The 24,427-nt window shown below is 45.4% G+C and overlaps 2 protein-coding genes across 2 annotated transcripts; one reads left to right on the top strand and one right to left on the bottom strand.

Annotated features, from left to right (window-relative positions):
* Positions 1 to 1,632: 1,632 nt before the first annotated feature.
* On the top strand, positions 1,633 to 7,999 carry LOC128332885 (trypsin-like). Its single transcript, XM_053267660.1, has 6 exons — positions 1,633 to 1,694; positions 3,235 to 3,379; positions 5,471 to 5,724; positions 6,275 to 6,411; positions 7,493 to 7,606; positions 7,958 to 7,999. The coding sequence occupies exons 1-6, from the start codon at positions 1,652 to 1,654 to the stop codon at positions 7,997 to 7,999; spliced, it is 735 nt and encodes a 244-aa protein (XP_053123635.1). The 5' UTR covers positions 1,633 to 1,651.
* Positions 8,000 to 12,596: 4,597 nt separating this feature from the next.
* LOC128333053 (trypsin-like) lies at positions 12,597 to 19,424 on the bottom strand. Its single transcript, XM_053268077.1, has 6 exons — positions 19,405 to 19,424; positions 18,966 to 19,024; positions 16,883 to 17,027; positions 16,181 to 16,440; positions 14,936 to 15,090; positions 12,597 to 13,446 (listed from the first exon to the last, which is right to left on the bottom strand). Exons 2-6 carry the CDS (start codon positions 19,006 to 19,008, stop codon positions 13,294 to 13,296), a joined length of 756 nt encoding a protein of 251 aa, XP_053124052.1. The 5' UTR covers positions 19,009 to 19,024; positions 19,405 to 19,424; the 3' UTR covers positions 12,597 to 13,293.
* Between the last annotated feature and the right edge of the window lie 5,003 nt (positions 19,425 to 24,427).

Below are 24,427 nucleotides of genomic sequence, written 5' to 3'. Positions count from 1 at the left end.
CTGGCCTGTTGTGATGAAAGGCAGATCTCCACACCTTAGCTCATAAACGTCTTACACTTCCACTCTACCTTGAGTGCTCTGAATGAGAGACCGTCCTCTGGTTTTTTTAATTGAATGAGGACATTCCTTCCTTTCTGACATCAAAGGGCCAGAGCCATCAAGGTAATAGGCAACCAGCCTGACCCAGACCTACCTTTAGACATGACAGTCAAATTTGGATTCTTGGAGTAGCCAGAAAAGGTCCAAATTTCTGAATTAAAGACACCAAAGCAGGGATAGAAGAAGCCTAGGAAAAGGAGAGTCTCATCAGCATACAGGGCTGTTTTGTGCCCTACTCTATGAATTGTTATGCCTTTGGTGGTAGGATTTTGTCTGACTGCACAAACCAGGCTACAGTACAGAAGTTAAAGCTGAATTAAAAACAGGGCAACCTTGCCTGGTGCCTGGAGAAAGCCAGAAGGGGGATGATAAAACTGCGTTGGAAATTAAAAAAGGAGCTTGAGGTGCAGAGTATAAAATGCCCATCCAGTCTATGAATTCAGGAGGAAAGCCAAATCTGAACATAAGATATTTCAGAAAGGGCCAAGGAGGTTTATCAACAGCTATCTCCTCATCAAGAGAGAGAAGAGCAGTGGGAGTATATTTGTTCTGGGATAGTGAAACTGGACCAATCAATAAATGGATGATATCTTCACCTTGCCAACTTTGAATGAAACCCACTTGATCAGGAATGGATGTACTATGGAAGTTACCAGGTTGGAGTCTATTGGCCAAAACAGAAGCCAGGATTTTAATATTAACTTTGACTAAATAAATAGGTCTGTAAGTGGTGCAGTTAGGCGGATCCATGTCAGGCTTAAGCACACTGTGGGGGGTCCTTCTCATGCCCTCGCTGTGAGGTCTTTGGGGAAGGCAAGAGCTGGCCTGCCTGAAATATTTGCAAGTGGCAGAAAGGATGCCCACATCATATGTGCAAAGCCTCGGATTTGCTCATGGGAAAGGGGAAAGAATTCCATTCTGCCTAATGAAGAAACCTGTGGAACTCAAAGGTTTGCATATTCTTTCAAAAAACCAAGAAGTGGTTTTATACAACATATTGCTCTAAATATTTTGGACTCTCTCCCCGGCCCCAGCCACGCCTCCTCCCAGCCCCTTCTCCCTCTCTTCTCAGCCCCCTTCTTACCAGCTGAGCTGGGTATTTAAGTCTGGAGAGAGGGACTGGCTGGACACCCTTTCTGGAGTCCAGCAGAAGACAAGGTAAAGAGGGATGGAGGCACCCAGAGGAGGGATCTCCTGGCAATCCCCAGCTCAGTCCCTGCATGATTTTCAGTGTGGGCTGCAGATTCTAAATCTGCACCAGGGGTAGGAGCTATAAAGAGCCAGGAGGAGGTAGTAAGAAAACCAGAATCCAATGCTGTGATGGAGGAGCGATATGGGGTTTATTGGGGGCTATTTGGGGGGGCTGAGCACCCTCCAGCATTGTGGCAAAGTTGGCTGGGCTGTGACTGATCTGTGTGTGTCTCTTAGGGGTTGGTGAGATTCCTTCTGGGGGAGGGAAGCCTCCCCCATTTCACCCCCTTCCCTGCCATCCATCCATCCATCCATCCTTAATTTCTCTCTCCCTCCCTCCGAAAGGAGCTGATTGGTCACCATGAATTTCTTTGCCCTGTTTTTTGCAGCCGGGCTGCTGGGAGGTAAGTAACTAAATGTCACAGTGTTCTGGAAATATAGTTCTGTTAATCCAAAGCAGCCAAGAGGCATATTTGTTTGTTTGTTTGTTTGTTTGTTTTATATACTGCCTAGTATAAAAATCTTGCGGCGGTTTAAGTTAGAAGTTTGTTAAATAAAATAAATACATAAGTAAAATAAAATAGGGGGGGTGCATTAAAGAGAGCATTAAAGAGCCCTTTGTCTATTGCTGCAGCCTGGATTGGCATTCAGTGTGGCTTGAATGAGGGTTCAAAACTCCCTGCTCATCTCTGAAGCTCACTGCATGACTTTGGGTCAGTCACTGGCCGCATTCACACATAACATGCAACTGAGGATCCAATGGACCCGCGGTTCTGCCCACGCCCCACGCCCTTACGTGACTGCTTTTGTATACACCAGGTCCTGAACCTCAGTTAGGGAGACTACAGAGAGGAGGGGAAACTGGCTGTGTGGGCTTCCTTTTGGGATGAAGGACATCCCTGGCAGCTTACATAGGAACCTAAGAGCAGCCCTGATGGATCAGTGCTAAGGCCTATCTAGTCCAGCACCCTGTTTCCACAGTGGCCCACCAGGTACCTTGGGAAGGCACACAACCAGGAGATGAGGGCCTGCCCTCTCTTCTGCGGTTGCTCCCCTGCAACTGGTATTCAGAAGCATCTTCCCTCTGAGGCTGGAGGTGGCCTTTAGCCACCAGACTAGTAGCCACTGATAGACCTGACCTCCATGACCTTTAAAGTTTATCGCAGCCAGAGCAAGGAAGGAGCTTCCTCTTCAACTCCAGTTCGAGTTCTCTGTGACTTCAGTGCAGCATTCAGATGTAACACTGCTGGAGTCAAACCTCAGGCACGATCAGTGAAACTCACTACGAACCCAAGGTTCAGACTGGAGTTGGGGGAGGAAACCTCATCTCACTTTGAAGAGAGAGCTGCAGTTGCCCGAATTTGGAGGTACAAGTACACCAAATTCAACCTCAGGCTGCTCAAACCCAGGGCTTGTGTCTCGTGTGAATGCGGCCACTATCTCACAGACTAACTGGCCTCACCAGGCTATAGTGAGGATTAATCAACGAAGGTTTATTGGTGAGGGCCTATTTACATTATTGGGCCAATCAGTTATTTACCTCATGGCTTTATAAAATGCAAGCAGCCCGGTTCTGCCCTGAGGCGCTTAGAATATTGAATATTTTTTATTGTAATTGAATTAAGAGCATTTGTGTTCATGTTAGTTGGCTATTACTCTAACTGGGAAAAATAAAATTTAATTTAAAAGATCGCCTTTCTTTCTAACCATGAGTACGTGGTAGCCTTTGGTTACAACAAATAAGTTCCTCCACTTCGTAGATGGAGTTTATGGTTATGCACACGTTGTTTAAATTGAATGGACTTATAAATGATTTGAAGGTAATTGATTATTGATAAAGAATTGATTGAAGGGATTTTTAGGATTTGCTAAACACTCGCTCGTCATCCTTCTGCGCATTGCTCTCCTTTTCTCCAGGAAAACATTCTCTCCCTTCTCTCCTAGCTGCTTCCTCCATTGAGAAAGGACACATCGTTGGTGGCTATGAGTGCACAAAACACTCAGTGCCTTGGCAGGTCCGCTTGCCCCGTTGTGGAGGGTCATTGATCAACGAGTGGTGGGTCGTAACTGCAGCTCACTGCCCTGTTAGGTGAGTAGCTCAAGCATTTCCTCCAAGGACAGGAGGCATCAGGCTTTCCACCATGTCAATGGAACTGCCCTGGAGTGCTTGGTGAACACCCCCAAATTGTGTTCAGGCATTGTGTGGAGAACTGGTCTTGTAGTAGCAAGCAAGCATGACTTGTCCCCTTAACTAAGCAGGTTCTGCCCTGGTTGCCTATGAATGGGAGACTAGAAGTGTGAGCAATGGAAGAGATTCCCCTTCTTAGGGGATGGAGCCGCTCTGGGAAGAGCAGAACGTTCCAAGTCCCCTCCCTGGCAGCATCTCCAGGACAGGGCTGAGAGAGATTCCTGCCTGCAACCTTGGAGAAGCCGCTGCCAGCCTGTGTTGACAATACTGAGAGAGACGGACCTATGGTCTGACTCAGTATATGGCAGCTTCCTATGTGTGGGGAATTCGCGAGCAGTTCCACATCAGAATAATTTTTGTGCAAAGCTTTGGTTACGGGAAAATGAAGTGAGAGAGGGGTTGAAGTTCAAAAAGAAACAAGGTTTTATTATAGGGTAGGGGTACAGTGGGAAACCAAGTTGATTTAAAGCAATATCACTTGCAAACATGCGTTACAAGAGAAAGGAGGCTTGAGAGAAACAGGTTTTTGGATTGAAGAAGAGAGCAGGGATAGGGAGCCCAGAGGGGCGCAACAATTATCATACAACCTCATCCTTCCTTTAGTGACCTGTATAGCCTTGAAGGACCTCTTTCCGCAGGCATGGAACCAAGCAATGAAGAACCAAAGACAGCTTGGTTAAGTCGCAGGGGTTAATCCCAAAGGTGACTGTTTCCGTGTAGCCAGCTTCTAGCAGCGAGGTGAGCTGGATAGATCAAGCCAGGCAAGAAGGCCGATCTGGAGGCTGGAAGTGTGATTGGCTGGAAGTGTGATTGCTAGAGCAAGACACAGCCAGGTTTAATGGTGGGGGCCAAGTCTAACGTCCAAACCGTGGGTGACTCCAAGGTGTGGAAAAACCCAATGAAGCACAGTGGTTAGAGGAACCAGGGGCAACTATAGTCCAAAATATGTCCTGAGGCAATGTTCCAGTTGCCCTTCTTTCTTGAATATGACAATTCTGATGGACCTGAAAGGATCAATTTTCTGTGTTTGCTGTACTTAGCAAACAGGACAAAGGTGTGAATGGTTAGAGCAACCTGTATGTAAACAGAGTGAATAAACGTGCAAGTGTGGTATCTCTTAGGTCTGAAGAATAATCTAGCAGTATTTTAATGAGTACACTTCTGAGTTTCTATCACCCACTTAACTCTATCTGATGGAAAGGGAGTTGCATCGCAGAGCCTTATCTGACTTCCTTGCTGAGGTGATTTAGCTTTTTTGAGGCAACTGCAGAGGAGAAGTAAGGGGGACAATCTTCAGACAGACAGACCTTGAGAGGAGACTAACCCAAAAATTAATCCCGGAGTCTACTCAGATATTCCCAAACTATAGGGAAAGGCACGAGGCTGATCCCCTTGCAATTCACTTGGCTGCTGTTGAACCTGGGGGCAACTGTCCCACTCCTGCTAAGTGATTGGTCCCCAGTATGCCAACAAAAAGGGAGTTCGTGATCCAGTGAGACTCCTGAGCATGTTAAAAGTGAGTACCACACTCCTGTGGTCTCAGACATAAGCAGAGAGGATTCTGGGAGCCCACAGAATAGCAGTGCTAGCAACAACCAGCAGCTTCCTCAGCTCTTCCGTTCATTGTTACATCTTTAGAAACATCCCTTGCTTCATTACCGTGTCCTTATATTTTTGGTTGTAAGCTGTGTCTGGCAAAGTCATAAGAGGACCACCTCAGGTGGGACTGCCATGTGTCAGTTTTTTTGACTGCATTTTTTCTCTATCTAAATTATAATATTTTCTCTGTGTAATGACACTATTTTGCACGGTGCACACACCTAGCAGCAGTGCACGTAGTTTGCAGTCAATTGTTTTGGCTGAGAGATTGTGTGAGATGATTTCATGTGCTTGTCACTGTCTGGCATGAGCTACACTACACACGAAGTACAAAGTTGTCTCATGTCCTATTCTTGCTCACTGCAAAATCCCTGTCCTCTGCCACTTCCACAGGGCTGGAACACTTGTCCATCTGGGTAAGCACGACTTATCAAAGAACGAAAAGAATGAGCAGCAACGGAAAGTGGCCAAGGTCTTCCAACACCATTACAATAAGACAACCAGCGTCAATGACATCATGTTGCTCAAACTGGCTCAGAAAGCTCAAATTAACAAGTATGTCCGTCCGATCAAGCTACCTATGAGCTGCCCTGCTCCTTGGACCAAGTGTCTGATTTCCGGATGGGGAAGGACCAATCCCAATGTAGGTGAGTCTTGTAGCAAATTGAAGCAGTGATGCTAAGGAAGCACTGGGTGAACCAACATAGCCTCTGAGTCCTTCTAGTTATGGGGAATCCACACAAAGGAGGACACGTTAGATTCTTAGTGCCATCAGCTGGTAATTAGTGAAAGAACCATGAAAGAACTGTATTTTAAATTTATTATTATTATTTATTTATGGTTTTTTCCCAAGTTAGAGTAAAGGGGGATCTTCCAGCCACTGATGCATTCCAGCATCAGCTCAGATGACTTTTTAATAAACTCATGGAGAATCGACGTTAGGAAGAAAGAGGTCATGTTATACTCTTATGACAGTATTCGGGTTACATTAAGGCAGCTTCATACGTTCCCATGACCTCCAAGGCGTACAGTTATAAGAGATGCAGAAATATTTTGCAACAGCCACTCTCTCTCTCTTCCACTCCATGAACTTGGACCTTGTTCGATTTTGGTGGCTTCACAACCACAGCTCAATGCAAAACGTGGCTACTAATTGAAGACTTTAAGATCTGAAACCAGCTCAATGTCTCTTTCCAGCTAAACCTTCGAAAACGCTGCAGTGCCTGAACGTGACCATCTTCTCCAGTGGAAAATGCAAAAAATCATACCCGAACAGTACGGACAACATGATGTGTGCTGGCTACATCGGGAGAGGAAGAAAGAGCACCTGTAAGGTGAGTGAGGGGTTCACTCAAGGCAAGAGCTGTCTCAGCCTCAACTTCCCATTGTGATGGAAGTCTTCACAGGACAGAAATGTGACACCCCTCTCCTAGGAAATACTGCTGGTTTTGCTGACTGTTCTTTCCGCTTTCCTCAAAATTCCTCAGATCTTTTGTCTGAGGACAAATTGCCACATTCACTTTGTATTTTGCTCTAGATTCAGCGGTGGTGATTCACAGATAATTCACCTTGGGAACCAAGCCAGTAGGTTGCCACCTCCACCAGAACTGTTCTTTATAACTAGGTGTTCTTTCTGGGGACCTCAGGGTACACACACAGTGGCATAGAGTACTGAAGGCTTGAGGCCTTCTTGGAGCTTTCCCGGGTAGGCAGCTTTACTGCTGCAGGAAGTGCCTAAAGTTCAGCTGTTTGGAGCACTGCACCAGAGCGCTACTTTTTCAGGACACATACAATCATCCCTCCTTGATCCCGGGTCCCTGCGCCTCTGGAATCAGCTTCTCAGTCTCATCCACAATTCTACCAGAACTCTTGCTGTCTGTCAGCCATTTTCCTCCAGTCCACAACTGTCTCAGAAACTGGTTCTGAGAGTTTCTTTCTGCAGCCTGGAGCATGTGATCAGCAGGAAGCTTTTCACACCTGGCTTTTATTTCACATCTCCTCTGGAATGGAGTTGGGTGTTCACATATCGGCCAAATTCACCCCTAAGTCCCTACGAGTTATTGAGGAATATTTCACACACAATTTAAGTGTAGCCTGAGTTATATCAGGGGTAATAAAATCCACCTTTTGCTTTGGTTTTTGAGGGCAATTTCAAACTCGCAGTCAGCCCGTGGTAAAGCCTTTTATCTGGGAAAGCCCCTGATTTGTGACGCCATGTTGCTGGCAAGACCAGAGGCTCATGGGAAGCAGAAGCTGATGTTTTACATGGTGACTGGGCCACCCTCAGGGGGTCTTCAGTCAAGGCAGCAAATTTTCAGTAGCTGAGCTTACGATTGTTGTGTTTCTGCCTTAGGGGCCAGCCTGTTGTGGACGCTTTCTGCATGGCCTTGACCCTTCTCTCTATTTGCTTCACAGGGAGACTCAGGAGGCGCCTTGGTGTGCAACGGCTTGCTGCAGGGGATTGACTCCCGGGGCAAAAATTGTTCTCTGTATGGCGATCCCACGCTCTACACCAAAGTGTGCAAATACGTATCCTGGATACACAAAACAATTTATTTGTCTTAGATGTGAAACTGCGCTCAGGGCTGAGTGACAAAAGGCAGAACCATAATACAACTCCTTTTAACAACACCAGCAGAAGTTGGGGATCTGTTGATAAGCAGAGTAACCCTCGAATGCTGTCGCTTGCTAAGCAAAAACATATAGGATAGGATAAGGCAGATGGAATCTTCAATCATTTTCCAGCAGGACCAATGCCCCACCCCCTGCAGCTTTTTGGCAGAAGCAGTTTTTCTTTTATTTGTTCAATTCTCACAATCTGCCCTTGTGGCTCTATTGAAACGATCGAGTATGTTCTTCTGACTTGTTCCCCCTTTACAGAAAATTACATCTGTGATTCCTTTTGCAGAGAACTCTCTGTAAAGGGGACAAGTCAGAAGACCATGGTAGTTGCTTATTGCTCCATTCATAGCTTCATATCCTGGATGTTCTGAAGCTTTCTATGTTAGAGCAACATTACTTTCTGTTCTAAATTTGGAAATCTAGAATAAAGTTGCAAAATTCAGTGCTACAGTCTGTAAGATTAGACAAGATATGCTTAAGGTGGGTACTACAGATTCACTGGTTGTTAAAACCCCTGTTTACTGGGCAAAGAGGCATATTTTAAGTGGTGATTCTCTTTATTGAGCAACTGGCCCTATCCACCCCCAGCACAGGACCTCCAGTGACTGTTGCTGGTGTCTATCTTACGTTTCTTTTTAGATTGTGAGCCCTTTGGGGACAGGGAGCCATCTTATTTATTTATTATTTCTCTATTGTAAACCGCCCTGAGCCATTTTTAGAAGGGCGGTATAAAAATCAAATGAATGAATGTTATCAATTAGTTTGATTTTTTTTATTTCTATGTTAATGGCAAGTTACTCTGATGTGTATACTCTGTGTGAGTGCGTGCTTTCTTTAATTTTTCCTGGTCATGTACCGAAATAAAGCTATGAGTTCAGTTCAGTTCCATTCAGTTCAGTGTCATTCTCTTCAACTCCTCCAAGGGGCACCAGACACTGGAAAATGAGCACATTTAGAAAAGGAAAAGCCACAGCTATTCAGAGCCAGTTGGTACCACCAGTGCCCTGGGAGAATATGGATGGAGCCTAGTGATTGGTGCATAATGATATGGCAGGGGGGTGCTGCAAACAGGACAGGAGGCATTTTCAGTCCTGGAGCTTAAAAGGGCCCTTGCATGAATCCTAAAGGTAAAATGTGCTGTTGAGTCAGTGTTGACTCCTGGTGCCCACAGAGCCCTGTGGTTGTCTTTGGTAGAATACAGGAGGGGTTGACCATTGCCATCTCCTGCTCAGTATGAGATCATGCCTTTCAGCACCTTCCTATATAGTCTGGGACCACTTTAAGTCACAGAAGAGCTTTCTATGTGTTTTGCTAGTCGAATGACCGTAGCAATAAAGATTTGATTTGATTGCCTCCTCCCGTGCAGGAGGAGATGGTGCCTTTTAGCATCGTCCTATATCACTGCTGCCTGATATAGGTGATTCCCATATTTTGGAAACATACCAGAGGGGATTCGAACCGGTGACCTCTGGCTTGCTAGTCAAGTCATTTCCCCGCTGCACCATTAGGTGGCTTCCGCATGAATCCCAAAGCCAGAATAATCCTCTTGTGCATTCCATTTCCTCTCCCTGCACAATGATCAAATGCTCACGTTGTGAGGAGAAACCTAAGTATGTAGTACACTGCTCTGGGCTCCTTGGAGGATGAGTGGGATATAAAATATAATAATAATAATGATGATGATGACTGAGATGCACAAAGGGAATTAAAGCTTACCAATGTAAGTGCTCACTACATAATAGATTTATGCTGTACTAGTTTAAACGTCAGGGTGCCCCCCCCCACCAGTGCTGCAGCTATAATTGATCGGATGGGTTCAAAGTACCCGCCCCCCCACTCCTGAGGGGCCCCCAGCTCCACCCCTCCCTATTTTCTTCATTATCTCCCTCACTCAGCGGGGCTGCTGGGGTGGGGGGCAAGCACGGGTCCCCTCTCTGCAGCTAGGCCCCTGCCTAGGGTTGCCAACTGTCCCTCATTATGCAGAATGTCAGGGATGAAATGTTGGTCCCTCTAGGGACAGCATTTGTCCCTCATTTTGGTGGTGGGGCCAGCAGCTTCTTATTTTGAGAAGGCTGAAAAGTGGTATAACTTGAATATGTTCTAAATAATAATGCTGGCACTATTCAATAGCATATAATTCAATTACATATACATCAATGATACTCAGGCTCTTGATGACCACTGCATACACCTCCCGGGCCCCCCAGACAGACAGCCCCCCCAAAAACCTGTCACTCATTCTGGCAATGAAATGTTGGCAACCCCACCCCTGCCCCCTACAGAATCCTGGGAATTGTCCTTTGAAGAATGTGCTGACCATGAGCCCCACTCCCAGAGGGGGAGAGAGATAAAGACTATTAAACTGGGTCAAGTTGGGATACGGTTGGGCTCACACAGGGTCTTAGTTTCTTTCCTCTCAAAGAAACAAATGGGGCCACATTGGAAGAGTGAGGGGGCCGCGTAGACACCATAGGAGGAAATGAGCTTTATTCACTGGCTAAGAAGGAAAGCATCCACATGAAATGTATGAAAAGTACTGAGCTAGATGGACCAATGGCCTGCCTCGGCCAGAAGGTATGAAAGCAGGAGGGGATCCACTGGATTAGCTGCACGGACCAATTGCCAAGCCACCTTGATTTTCACAGCACCTGATCAGACTGTATGTACATATAAGTGCCCACGACCCTTGTACTTTTTGGGTAGAAATGGCTGGAAAGGAAATAAGAAAGAAAGGTGTCAAATGAGAAAGTCAATGAATTCCGCTCCTTCCTCACCAATTTATTGGGGACCCTGGCATCCTACAATATTTTATCAAGAGAAATTCCCACCCCAAGTTGTAGATTTCCACCCTACAGGATCAACAAGAGCTACCGGGATGGGGAGGTGATTCTTCTCTGCATACAGAAAGGTGGATGTCAGTGCAAAACATTCCTTCGTCTGGAAGCATCCTTAGATTGGCAAGATAGCATAGGGAGAAAGGGTTGAACACCCCCTTTCTCAGTAGCACTGCTCTGATCAAAGCTGGAGCCTCTCGCCTGGGTTGAGGACATGAGAACAGCCCTGCTGGATCAGGCCCAAGGAGGCCCATCTAGTCCAGCATCCTGTTTCACACAGTGGCCCACCAGAAGCCTCTGAGAAGCCAAATTCCACAGATCTCCCACATAGCAGGTTTCTTCAAAAGACCGTTAAGCAGGTAGGACAAGCATCCCACCCACCTTTGAGAGCTGTGGGCGTCACTGATTTTAGGTCATGTGTGGCTCAAAAGCTAGGTTGGGTGGGAACTGTTGGAAATAGTGTTCTGGCATGGACCTTGGCCCAATCATGATCAATCCGATGCAGTTCAGAGTTCCAGGGCCAAACTAACTACTCATTATGTGTGCGATCACTGAATTTTGGTTTCAGGTATTTCCAGACAGCAACTTGAGCAGCAATCGGAATGAGAGCTTTTCTGTGGGATCCAAATGCCATGTGAAATGTGTCCATGCCATTTGCTGGCAATCTGTGAAAAATCTATTAAAAACCTGTCCTTCGGAAATGAATTTTCAATTAATTGTTCATGGATGATCAGCAAATGGACAACAGGTGGCGATAAAACATAGTGCAACATCCTTTGATGTCATCTTGATTCCCCAGAAAATTTCTTGCTGCAATTCGTATTCCTGTTACAATAAGCTGCCATCTAGAAATGCCCTTAACACAACCCAGAGGAAAGGCTATAGCACTGGAGGAATTTTTACACTTACTTCCAAATTGAACTGTGTACAGCCCAAAACAAACACCTGTTGCTAACCCTGTAGTGGGGGATATACAGCATGGGGTGGACCTTTCTGTTAGTAAAATACCATAGGATGGTGGGGACCCCTGGAAGATAGAAATTTGCTGTGTCAAGAGAGCATTGACTTTTATTTACTTTCTCCTTTGACACCTTCTTTCGCATTTTCTCTCTAGAGACATCTGTGAAAAAAGTACCTCAGCTGTAGGCTACTGTACAAGCAAACTCTTTGATCTGTCCTACCATCGGTAGCATGGTAACAGTTGATGTGGCTTGGCTTTCTCCCTTCTGTGGTGAGTGATCTGTGCAGCAAATCACGTGGATCTCCTCCCACTTTTTATACATGTTGGGTGCACAGATGTTTCCTTCTTAGCCAGTGAATGAAGCTCATTTCCCGCAATGGTGTCTAGGGCACACCCATTCCTCCACTGTGGTCTCATTTGTTTCTTTGAGAGGGAAGAAACTAAGGCCCTGTGTGCACAACTGCATCCCAACTGGACCCAGTATGAGAGACACTCTTTCTGGTCAGCAGGACTTTCCCCAAACTACAGTTCCCAGGATTCTGTGGGGGACAACTTAGCAATTAAACTAGTACAGTAAAAAGCTGTTATTAGGTAGGGAGCACTTACATTGGTAAGCTTTAATTCCCTTTTTGCTTCCCACACCTATTTTGGTGAGCATTTAATCATTGTGCTGGGATAGGAAATGGAAGGCATGTGAGGATTATTCTGGTCTCATTATTCACACAAGGGCCCTTTTACACTCCAGGACTGAAAATGCCTCCTGTCCTGTTTGCAGCACCCCCCTGCCATATCGTTATGCACCAATCACTAGGCTCCATCCATATTCTCCCAGGGCACTGGTGGTACTAGCCAGCTCTGAATAGCTATGGCTTTTCCTTTTCTAAAGGTGCTCATTTCCCAGTGTCTGGGAAGGTTGACTCAGCCTTCCATCCTTCCGAGGTCGGTAAAATGAGTACCCAGAATGTTGGGGGGCAATATGCTAAATCATTGTAAACCACTTAGAGAGCTCCGGCTATAAAGCGGTATATAAATGTAAGTGCTATTGCTAAGTGCTATTGCTAGGGCCCCCTGGAGGAGTTAGAGAGAATGACACTGAACTGAATTGAACTGAACTCAAAACTTTATTTTAGTACATGACCAGGAAAAAAGCAAGCAAGCAAGATTCACACAGAGTATACACATCAGTGTAACTTGACATAAGAAGGGGGAAAAAATCAAGCTAATTGATAACATCCAGCTAATCAGTAGTACCCAATTTAAGCATATCTTGTCTAACCTTACTGACTGCAGCACTGAATTTCTCAACTTTATTCTAGATTTCCAAATTTAAACCAGAAGGTAATGTTACTCTGAACATAGGAAGCTTCAAATATCCAGGGTATGAAGTTATGAATGGAGCAATAAGCGACTACCATGTTCTTCTGACATTACAGAGAATTCTCTGCAAAAGGAATCACAGATGTAATTCTCTGTAAAGGGGGAGCAAGTCAGAAGAACATACTCGATAGTTTCAATTGCGCCACAAGGGCAGATTGTGAGAATTGCACAAATAAAAGAAAAACTGCTTCAGCTCAAAAGCTGGAGGGGGTGGAGTATTGGTCCTGCCAACAACTGCAGGCTCCTGAAATGGTCAAAGATTCCTCCCTCCTGATCCTATCCTATCTGCTTTTGCTTAGCAAGCGACAGCATTCGAGAGTTACTCTGCTTATCAACAGATCCCCAGCTTCTGCTGGTATTGTTAAAAGGAGTTTTATTAAGGTTCTGCCTCCTGTCACTCAGCCCTGAGCGCAGTCTCACATCTAATACGAAGATATTATTCTGCGTATCCAGGATATGTATTTGCACACTTTGGTGTAGACACTGGGGTAGTCTTTCACGCCACATTCGCGGTAGCCCCAGGAGACAATCCCCTCCAGCAGCCCGTTGCACACCAAGGGGCCTCCTGAATCTCCCTGTGAAGCAAATAGAGAGAGGGGTCAGGGTCATGCAGAAAGCGTCCACAACAGGTTGGTGCCTAAAGGCAGAAACAGAACAAGAATAAACCCCGCATTTGACTATTTGTTGCCTTTACTGAAGACCCAACATCTGCCTCCTGAGGGCCGGTGTAGAAACACTTTGCCGTAATCATCGAGTGGTACACTATGCATCTGAGCATGCTCCCAAGCATTGGAGCATGCTCAGTATGGTTAAATGAAGTATGGTTAAATGAAGCTCCTTTTCGTTTTCTGCCCAAAACCCCTATCAGATTTTCATTTCTGATTAAAATATCAAAGAGAATCCAGATTCTGCAAAAAAACATCACATGTGAACAACATGGAAGTTTATCAGGAAAGAGGAGGAGGAAGTACTGAAATCTGATAAGCTTATCAGAAAACCATACAGTGTACCACTTGTTGATGATTATGGCAAAGTGTTACGACACCGGACCAGTTGCAGCTTCAAGATTCCCATGATCCTCTGGCCTTGCCAGTAACATGGCGTCTACAGAGCCCCTCTGATCACATGTTCCAGGCTGCAGAAAGAAGCTCTCAGAGCCAGTTTCTGAGATGGTTACAGACTGGAGGGAAACGGCTGGCAGAAAGCAAGAGGACCTGCCAGAACTCTAGGAGAGACTGATAAACTGAACCCCAGAAGATCACAGTACATTATGGTCAGGGACCTTTTTTTAGAGAGCAGGCAGTTGTCCCCAGGCTCCACATGGATGGGGTCTCATCCGAAGTTTGGCTCAATATCTGAAATTACCAAATCGATCCTTTTCATTCAAGGCAGTAAAATTAAACAAGTGAAAACAGAACCCCAGGATCAACATTTATTTCAGTATTTTGGGTTGTTCCCACACATCCCATTTACTGGGCCATTGACTTCAATGGGCAATGGTGGTCCTGCTGTTTGACCTGCGGACTTAATCAACAGGTGGCCCATTTAGTCACTGCATACCTGCCAACATGTCCCTATTTTCCCATTCACCGGAATGGGAAAATAGGGGCAAGTTGGCAGGTATGTCATTGCCTTCTCCTGCTTTGGCTGATAGCAGGGGCATAGCAGGGCTGGCCTGGTCTGTGGCTTTAGTTCCATCTTTAACCAGTGGCAGCCTACCTTGAAGGAGCAGCATGCTCCTAGATTGGGATCAGAGCAACCTCTATACTGAGGGTAGATACCAGGAACATATAGAGTAAATCCTGCCCTGGCACAGTTAGGCGTCACAGGCTAAACTGAAGGAAAATTCAGAGCAAATCTTCCGGATAGTTCTTCTCAGGCAAAAATTCTGGGGAAAGCACACACACACACACACCCAAACATCACCATCAATATTTTTCAAGAGAGGGGTGTCACATTTCCAGCCTGTGAGAATGCATGACTCTCAAAACAATGGGAAGTTGAGGTTGAAACCGCTCTTGCCTTGAGTGAGCCTTACAGGCATGCACTATGTGTGTGACTTACGCTACAGCTGCTGTGTCCAATTCTGTTGGAGCTGGCACACAACATGCTCTTGCTGTTGAAGGAGATGCTGTCGTTTCTGTAGGGGAAGTACCTCGTGCATGGCTTATTAGGGAAGATGAACTCTTGAAGGCACTTCAGGACATTGGAATATATATCTGGAAAGAGACATTGTGCTGTTAGGTCTGTGCTGTGGGATGCTTCAGATCTCGAAGCCTTAAAATAGTAGCCATATTTTGCATTGAGCAGGGGTTGCAAAGTCATGATTATCAAACAAGAACCAACAACACAAAGTGGCAGAGGGGGAGAGGGGCAGACAGAAATAATTCTACATCTCTCATAACTGTACAACTTGAAAATCATAGGAGAGATATATGAAGCTGCCTTATTGTAGTCCCACACAGACATTATCATCTTGTAGTTTGTTTGTTTATTTATTTATTAGATTTATATACCGCCCTTCCAAAATGGCTCAGGGTGGTTCACAACATGATAAAAACAATTAAAACAAATTAACAATTAAAACCAAACTATTAAAACACAGTAGAACCAATAAAACAGCTAAAAGCCCTAAAACAGTATAAAATTAAAACTACACATTTAAAAAGCTGGAAAAGCTTGGGTGAAGAGGTGGGTCTTCAGATGAAATAAAAGGAGTATGGGAAAAAAATTGGTTGTTATGGTTAGAGTGTTGGACTAGGACTTGAAAGACCCGAGTTCAAATCCCCATTCAGCCATGAAACTCACTGAGTGACTCTGGGCCAGTCATGTATCTCTCAGCCTAACCTACCTCACAGGGTTGTTGTGAGGAGAAAAATAACTATGTGCTGAGCTCTGAGCTCTCGGAGGAAGAGCGAGATAAAAGTGAAAAAAGACAAAAAATTTGCCACAGATGGTGGTAAGAATATGACACGACCTGTTTCTTCCTAACATCAAGAGTTTTTTTTAAAAAAGGAATCTGAGTGGATGCCAGAATGAATCAGCGTCTGGAAAAGCCCCTTATGTTTTACTCTAACTTGAAAAAAGACAGTTCTTTCACGGTTCTTTCACCAATTACCAGCAGATGGTGCTAAGAATCTAACATGTCATCCTTTGTGTGGATTCCCCATATTCCACCCCCCCACCCACCCCCACCACCCATAACTTGTGCTGTTGGAATATGTCAGTATCTGGAAAGATCCATACAGCCTATGTTGGTTCATCCTTTGCTTCCTTAGCATCACCGCTACAAGATCCTACAAGACTCACCTTGGTAGGGATGTGTTTTCCCCCATCCAGAAACCAGGCACTTCTTCCCAGGAGCAGGGCAGTGGGTAGGCAGCCGGATCAGGCGGACGTACTTGTTAATTCGAGCTTTCTGAGCCAGTTTGACCAACATGATGTCATTCTCAGAGGTTTTATAATTGTAATTGGAGTGTCGGATGACCTTGGCCACTTTCAGGTTCTGCTCAGTGACTTCATATCGTGACAGGTTATGTTTACCCAGACGGGCAACAAGTGTTTCGGCCCTGTGGAGGTGGCAGAGGACAGGGATTTTGCAGAGCGCAGGAACAGGACATGAGACAACTTTGTACAAACGGTGTTATGCAGCCCATGCCAAACAGGGACAGGCATGTGAAATAATCTCATGCAATCTCTGAGCCATAACAGTTGACAGCAAGTGGTCTGCACCGCTGTTAAGTGTGTGCACCGTGCAAAATATCATAGTTTAGATGAAGAAAAAATGCAAGCAAACTGACAAAATGGCAGCCGTGAATGCCGCAGGCAGGACTGAGGTGCTCCTCTTGTTTTGACTCTGTCAGACACAGCTTATAAACAAAATATAAGAACAGGGAAAGGAAGCAACAAGGGACGTTTCTAAAGATGTCACAATGAATGGAAGAGCCAAGGAAGCTGCTGGCGGAATGCCAGATGCCTCCCATCCTTGGAGGAAATGCTTGAGCTACTTACGGAGCATAGCAGTGAGCCGCAGATATAACCCACCACTCGTTGATCAATGACCCTCCACAACGGCCCAAGCGGACCTGCCAAGGCACTGAATGAGCTGGGCATATGTAGCCACCAACAATGTGTCCTTTTTCTATGGAGGAAGCAGCTAGGAGAGAAGGGAGAGAACGTTTTCCTGGAGAAAAGGAGAGCGACGCACAGAAGGATGGAGTGGGAGTGCTCAAGGAGAGCTGGTCTTGTGGTAGCAAACATGACTTGTCCCCTTAGCTAAGCAGGGTCTGCCCTGGTTGCACATGAATGGGAGACTTGATGTGTGAGCTACTGCAAGATATTCCCCTCAGGGGATGGAGCCGCTCTGGGAAGAGCATCTAGGTTCCAAGTTCCCTCCCTGGCAGCATCTCCAAGACAGGGCTGAGAGAGATTCCTGCCTGCATCCTTGGAGAAGCCGCTGCCAGTCTTTGAAGACAATACTGAGCTAGATAGACCAAGGGTCTGATTCAGTATATGGCAGCTTCCTCTGTTCCTATGTTCCTATGAGTGTGTAGCACTCCTAAAAATCACTTTAATCAATGATTTATCAATAATCAATGAAAAAACAATTACATTTAAATCAGTTATAAGTCAATTAAACAGCGTGTGCATAACCATAATCTCCACATTGGAAGTGGAAGAACTTGTTTGTTGCAACCAAAAGTTATCACTCATGGTTAGAAGGAAAAGTTATCTTTTAAATGTTTTATTTTTCCCAGTTATAGTAACATCAGAACCATAACATGAACAAGAATGCTCTTAATTCAATTAAAATAAAAAATGATTCAACATTCTAAGCCCCTCAGGGCAGGAACCGGTCCTCTTGTATTTTATAAAGCCATGCACTAAAAAATGATTGGCCCATTAATTTAAATATGCCCTCACTAATAGGGATGTGCAAATCAATTTGAGTACAAAACAATCTACCTGTTTGGGGCAATTTGTGGACAAAACAAATCTCCCCTGTGCTAGTTGGCCAAATTCGGGTAAAAAACAAATTGCCGAGATTTCAGATCTGAAAGATCTGAAAATTCAGACCTCCATTTTGTAGCGATCTCTCTTTCCATTTTGCGTCGGATTTTTTTTTTTAACCCGCCCTCCTAAGCTTCAGATTGGTGACTTACAGTGTGTAATGATTGGCTGGAGATTCCCCCCCTGGTTCCAGATTGGCTCGTTTCCATTCAATTATTGTGTTGTCAGGGGTGACTGACCCCGCATTGGCTAGGGGAAGGGTCAAAGAAGCGACCAGGGTGGAGAGGGTTTGAAGGCGGGATTTTCAAATGTACTTAAGGAGGCAGGCAGCCACCATTCTGCCTTTCTGCCTCGTGGGAGAAGCAAGAGAGAGAGAGAGAGAGCCAGAGGAACTTTGCTTTGCCTGCTGCCTGGTGGATTCTCTGCTTTTTGTTCCTGCTTTCCTGACTGAGGAAAAGAGAAGAGAATTTTTTTTTCACCCCCTTCCTGCTGCTGAGAGAATTACTGCCTGCGCCTGCTGTCTGTGCGAATCGATTTGGGTACAAAACGATTTGTACCTGAATCCATCTGTTTCAGGAGATTTGTGGACAAAACAAATCGCCCCTGTACGGGCTGGCCAGATTCGGACCCAAAACAAATCAGGGGTGATTCGATTCAGGTACATTTATTTAACTCATTTTGAGCATCTGATGAAATTGTTATCCCTACGTAAGAACTACCCTTCTGGATCAGCACAAACATCCATCCAGGCCAGCCTTTAAAATGGCCTCCAGCCATATACCTCCAGGAAACTCACAAGCAAGGCATGATGGTGATCTCCTGTTGTTGTCCCCAGCATTTATTACTCAAAGGTATACTGCTCCTGTATATGGAAGCCCCACTTACCTATTATGGATAATTGCCACTGACAAAGCTACCATCTATGAAGGATACATTGATGCTACATTTAAACCAGGATTTAAAGAGCGTCTGGGGGAGAGGTGGGTGGGTACATGTTTGTTTGGGTTTTTTTGTCATATACCTCTTTGCTGCTTTGGATTAACAGAACCATACTTCCAGAACATCTTCACATTTGGTTACTTACCTCCCAGCAGCCCAGCTGCAAAAAACAGGGCAAAGAACTTCATGGTGACCAATCAGCTCCTTTTGGATGGAGGGAGAGAAAAATTAATGGATGGATGGATGGCAGGGAAGGGAAGGGGGTGAAATGGGGGAGGCTTCCCTCTCCCAGAAGGAATCTCACCCACCCCTAAGAGACACACACAGATCAGTCACAGCCCAGCCAACTTTGCCACAATGCTGGAGGGTGCTCAGCCCCCCCAAATAGCCCCCAATAAACCCCATACCGCTCCTCCATCACAGCATTGGATTCTGGCTTTCTTCCTACCTCCTCCTGGCTCCATATAGCTCCCACCCCTGGTGCAGATTTAGAATCTGCAGCCCACCGTCTGTGAAAATCATGCAGGGACTGAGCTGGGGATTGCCAGCAGAACCCTCCTCTGGGTGCCTCCATCCCTCTTTACCTTGTCTTCTGCTGGACTCTGGAAAGTGTGTCCAGTCAACCCCTCTCTCCAGACTTAAATACCCAGCTCAGCTGGTAGGAAGGGGGCTGAGAAGAGAGGGAGGCGGGACTCAGAGGAGGCGGGGCTTGGGGCGGGGGTGGGGAGAGTCCAAAATATTTGGAGCAATATGTTGTATAAAACAACTTTTTGGGTTTTTTTGAAAGAATATGCAAACCTTTGAGTTCCACAGGTTTCTTCATTAGGCAGAATGGTATTTCCCCCACTTTCCCATGAGCAAATCCTAGGCTTTGCACATATGATGTGGGCATCCTTTCTGCCACTTGCAAATATTTCAGGCAGGCCAGATCTTGCCTTCCCCAAAGACCTCACAGCGAGGGCATGAGAAGGACCCCCCACAGTGTGCTTAAGCCTGACATGGATTTATCTGCCTAATTGCACCACTTACAGACCTATTTATTTAGTCAAAGTTAATATTAAAATCCTGGCTTCTGTTTTGGCCAATAGACTCCAACCTGGTAACTTCCATAGTACATCCATTCTTGATCAAGTGGGTTTCATTCAAAGTTGGCAAGGTGCAGATATCATCCATTAATTGATTGGTCCAGTTTCACTATCCCAGAACAAATATACTCCCACTGCTCTTCTCTCTCTTGATGAGGAGATAGCTGTTGATAAACCTCTTTGGCCCTTTCTGAAATATCTTATGTTCAGATTTGGCTTTCCTCCTGAATTCATAGACTGGATGGGCATTTTATACTCTGCACCTCAAGCTCCATTTTTTATTTCCAACGCAGTTTTCTCATCCCCCTTCTGGCTTTCTCCAGGCACCAGGCAAGGTTGCCCTTTATCTCTTCCTCTTTTTAATTTAGCTTTGACTTCTGTACTGTAGCCCTGGTTTGTGCAGTCAGACAAAATCCTACCACCAAAGGCATAACAATTAATAGAGTAGGGCACAAAACAGCCACATATGCTGATGATTCTCTCCTTTTTCTAGGCTTCTTCTATCCCAGCTTTGGTTTCTTTATTTCAGAAATTTGGACAGCTCCTGGCTACTCCAGAAATCGTAATTAGACCTTCATGTGATGAAGCCAGAGGAAAGCTACTTTCTCCCCTCCTGATAAATCTTAATGGAAGAGAAGATGATGTCTTATTGAGGTTTTTATTTTCTTTATGTGATGAAGATAAAATTAGAACTGTGGCTAAATACTGTTATATTATTTGCAAAACACGTTCTAATGTTTAGTTTATGTTTGTAATGTTTGTATTTGTAAAACTGCTGGTCAAGGACCGAATAAATATTATGCATGTATGTGGAGATCTGCCTTTCGTCACAACAGGCCAGGGTGGCAAGCCAGGAGAAAGATATGTCTGGGGTCAGAGAGCATCGAGGGCCACCTCCGTCAATGGGATGAGAGCCTAGTGCCTTGGCATGTAGGCAAGTTGTGTGTAAATGTCATTAAAAGATGGTAAGTACGCTGGATATATTGTGGAGGGGGGACGGTCACCCTCAAATTAATTTCAAGCAAATTGAAATTTGCTTTTTTTGTGCTCAGGAAGGTATTGCAAGAAACATGGCCAAAGTCAGCCAAAATCTGAGGGAGGCATTTGAAAGGGCATATGTTTTTGGCAGGGGTGGGTGGGTGCCATTGCTGGTTTATACTCAAAGGGGCATGAACTTAGAAAAAATGGGTATATCTGCCCTTCTGTTGGTCCAATTCATCAATAATCTACTTTCCTGACCTAAAACGTACCTCGGATTAAAGGAAAAAACATAGTTATTCATTGTACCACTAAGCTAAAATGCCACCTCAAATAACTTATGCTAGGAATTATGCAAAAAATATCCTGTATATGTGTAAATGAATTGGTGCTGCACACTCCAGAATAAGCCTTGGGCCCCCCTCAGGCCACATGCACCCCCGCCCTGACCAGAAGACCCTCCCCTACAATAGTGTCTGATGCAAGACTTTGCTTCTGCACAGGACATTGCCAAACACGCTGCTTCTCCCCCAATGGCCACAAAAGCCCAGAATGCGTTAAAATGACCAAGCAAGTGAAGCTGCACACCACAAATCAAGTCTTGGGTCACTTCCAATCCCACACCGCCATGACCAGAAGATTTTCCTTGCAAGATGTAGCAACACAGTGTATGACCCAACGTTTTGTTTCTGCCCGGGAGGACATGGCCAAACCCACTGGACGTTGGGTCATACACTGTGTGTGTAGGGGGAGAGTAACTGGCCCTCTCCACCCCTAGCACAGCATCCTTCCAGTGACTGTTGCTAGTGTCTGTCTTAAGTTTTGTTTTAGATTGTGAGCACTCTGGAGGCAAGGATCCATCCTATTTATTTATTTATTTATTCATTCATTCATTCATTCATCCATTCATCCTATTTATTTATTATTTCTCTGTGTAAACCACCCTGAGCCATTTTTGAAAGGGTGGTAGAGAAACTGAATTAAATAATAATAATAATAATAATAATAATAAACAACTTCCGACTACAAACAGACAAACATCTGCCACACAATACACCAGATATAACTGTAGTCGAGAAGAAAGAAAAACAAGTCAAAATAATCAACATAGCAATACCAGGGGATAGCAGAATAGAAGAAAAAGAAATAGAGAAAATCACAAAATACAGAGATCTACAAATTGAAATTGAAAGGCTGTGGCAGAAGAAGACCAAAATAATCCCAGTGGTAATTGGCACCCTAGGTGCAGTTCCAAAAGACCTTGAAGAGCACCTCAACACCATCGGGGCCACAGAAATCACCATCAGCCAATTACAAAAAGCAGCTTTACTGGGAACAGCCTATATTCTGCGATGATATCTATAACAACTGACAATAAAATCCAGCCATCCCAGGTCCTTGGGCAGGACTCGATGTCTGGATAAAACAAACCAGTCAATAACACCTGTCTGACTGTGTAAACAAGAAATAATAAATGAACGGGGACTGTGCACCTTAAGAGGAGCCCCCACCTCAAAGGTCACCCGCCCCCGCCCCCACGACCAGAAGACTCTTCCTTACAAGCTAGAGTAGGATCGTGTCTGGCCCAATATTTGGTTTCTGGACAGGACACGGCCACACACACTGCCGACCAGGAATGTCCAGTATACTGTACGTTTCACTGAGTTAGGAGCTGCTGCTGCACACCCCAAATGGGCCCTGGGTCACTACAAAGCACACACCCCGGGCCCTGTGGCCAGGAGACTCTCCTTGTGGGTGTAGCCTGGCCTAGGTGGCCCATGGCCGCATGGCCAGCAGTGCAGCCCTCTCTCTTCCAATGGTGGCAGCAGCAGCAGTAGGGTTCTGATCTCTCATCCAGAGGGGTGCTGACTTTGGCTCTGCCTCAAAGCCAGTTGCGTGCCGTCATTCCCAGGGGCCCCTCCAGGCTGGGGCCCCGAGCAGCTGGGGAATGGTGCCAGGGCTGCAGGAGCCCCACACTCTGCTGGGGATTGCGGGTGGGGGGTGGGAGCTGGTAGGTAGGAGAACAGGACCGCCCGGAGTGGCTGGCCAGCTGGGCATAGCATGTGACTCCAGGAAATCTCCCCCTTGGCTGGGCATAGCAAGGAAACAGGTTGGGAAGGATTTTGCTCTGATTCAGGTCCTCTTAAAAAAACAGGAAGAAGTGATGGACGAGCCAGTACATAAATCTGCCTGCAGGAGTCACAGTCTTCCTAAAACAGGCAGCTGCCGAAAGGTGAGCCTGAACACTGCCTCTTGCAAGGATGCGTTAACGTTCCCCCTACAAGGAGCTCATCATCATTTCCATTTTTACCAGGAATCTTTCTTTTAAGTATGACAAAATCTCATCTTCCCTCTAGATGTAATGAGCTGTCTTTATATATGATTACTGCTGCCAGGGTTTTATATGCTCATAATTGGCACGTTTCTGAAGTCCCCTCTTTAAATGATTGGTTTTTGAAATTATGGGGTTATGCCTCAGTTTCTAAAGTTTCAGCTTATATGAATGAAGTCTCAACTGAGTCATTTATGTCAACTTGGGATCCCTTTATAAACTTTAATATCCGACAAGGACATCATTTGTTCCCATTGTCCGGATTTGATTTGTGAAGTTTTATGCATCCAGCTTTATGCAACCAAGTGTTGATCAGATGTAATCAAATGTTGATCATTGCTGCCGAATTTTCTTAGAACTGTTAATATATTCAGAATGTTTTCTTTCTAGTACTTCCTTAAAGAAATATCATGATACTGTCCCCCCCCTTTTTGCTTTATGTTTCAATAAAATTGAAAAAAAATGTTTTTTTTAAAAAAGGGAGCTCATCATCAGTCCACAGCATGGAGGAAAACAATTGTTGTAACATCGTAAATCTACCATTACCCAAGAGAATGGGTTGGGCAAAACACAATGGAAATCATGCTCCAGAGCTCATGTCCTGCTCGGAAGGGTGGTATAAAAATCAAAACAAACAAACAAACGAGTGTCACTACCTCCGATACCTGATGCTTGTGTGGAAACCATTGCCTGCCGATGCTCAGCTGGATGTAGGTCCAACAACTGCAGTTGTAGGAGAGGGAAACTGAGGCACACCATGGCATTCAGCACAATGACAATCTACTTAGCTCAACCCAATTGTGTGTGTGGTGGTGGTGGGGCTGGGGGGCAGGTTTGAGTACACCAACCTCTGGTCAAAAGTCTCACCAAAATTGCTCTTTTCATGAACGTGCTCCCTGGCTTGAGGGGTGTGTGTCTTCTGGTTGTCCAGGGTAGCCCGGGGCTCACTTTGGGGTGCCCAACAGCAGATCCTTGTTCATGTAAACATATACTAGGCATTTCCGACTGGGGGAGAGCAGTGTGTCTGGCATGCCCTGTGCAGAAACAAAGCACTGGGTCAGGTATTCTGCAACTATGCCCTGTAGTGGAGAGCTTTCTGATTGTGGTTTGAAGTGACGCCAGGCTTATTTGGGGATGTGAGCACCAGTTCCTTATCAATTTGTATAGATACCTGGCATTTCTGGCTATGAAGGACAGGTCACCTGCAACGTC

The sequence above is a fragment of the Hemicordylus capensis genome, chromosome 7, assembly GCF_027244095.1.
Source record: "Hemicordylus capensis ecotype Gifberg chromosome 7, rHemCap1.1.pri, whole genome shotgun sequence".
Classification (NCBI taxonomy): domain Eukaryota; kingdom Metazoa; phylum Chordata; class Lepidosauria; order Squamata; family Cordylidae; genus Hemicordylus; species Hemicordylus capensis.
The sequence above is the reverse complement of the archived record's forward strand: the minus strand, read 5'-3'. Positions and strand labels throughout refer to the sequence as shown.

Coding starts and splice junctions, on each gene's coding strand:
- LOC128332885 (XM_053267660.1), top strand. CDS start 1,652: ATGAATTTCTTTGCCCTGTTTTTTGCAGCCGGGCTGCTGGGAG. Junction 3,380..5,470: donor GCAGCTCACTGCCCTGTTAG/GTGAGTAGCTCA, acceptor CCACTTCCACAG/GGCTGGAACACTTGTCCATC. Junction 6,412..7,492: donor GAAGAAAGAGCACCTGTAAG/GTGAGTGAGGGG, acceptor TTTGCTTCACAG/GGAGACTCAGGAGGCGCCTT.
- LOC128333053 (XM_053268077.1), bottom strand. CDS start 19,008: ATGAAGTTCTTTGCCCTGTTTTTTGCAGCTGGGCTGCTGGGAG. Junction 17,028..18,965: donor TGCAGCTGGGCTGCTGGGAG/GTAAGTAACCAA, acceptor CTTCTCTCCTAG/CTGCTTCCTCCATAGAAAAA. Junction 16,441..16,882: donor GCGGCTCACTGCTATGCTCC/GTAAGTAGCTCA, acceptor CCACCTCCACAG/GGCCGAAACACTTGTTGCCC.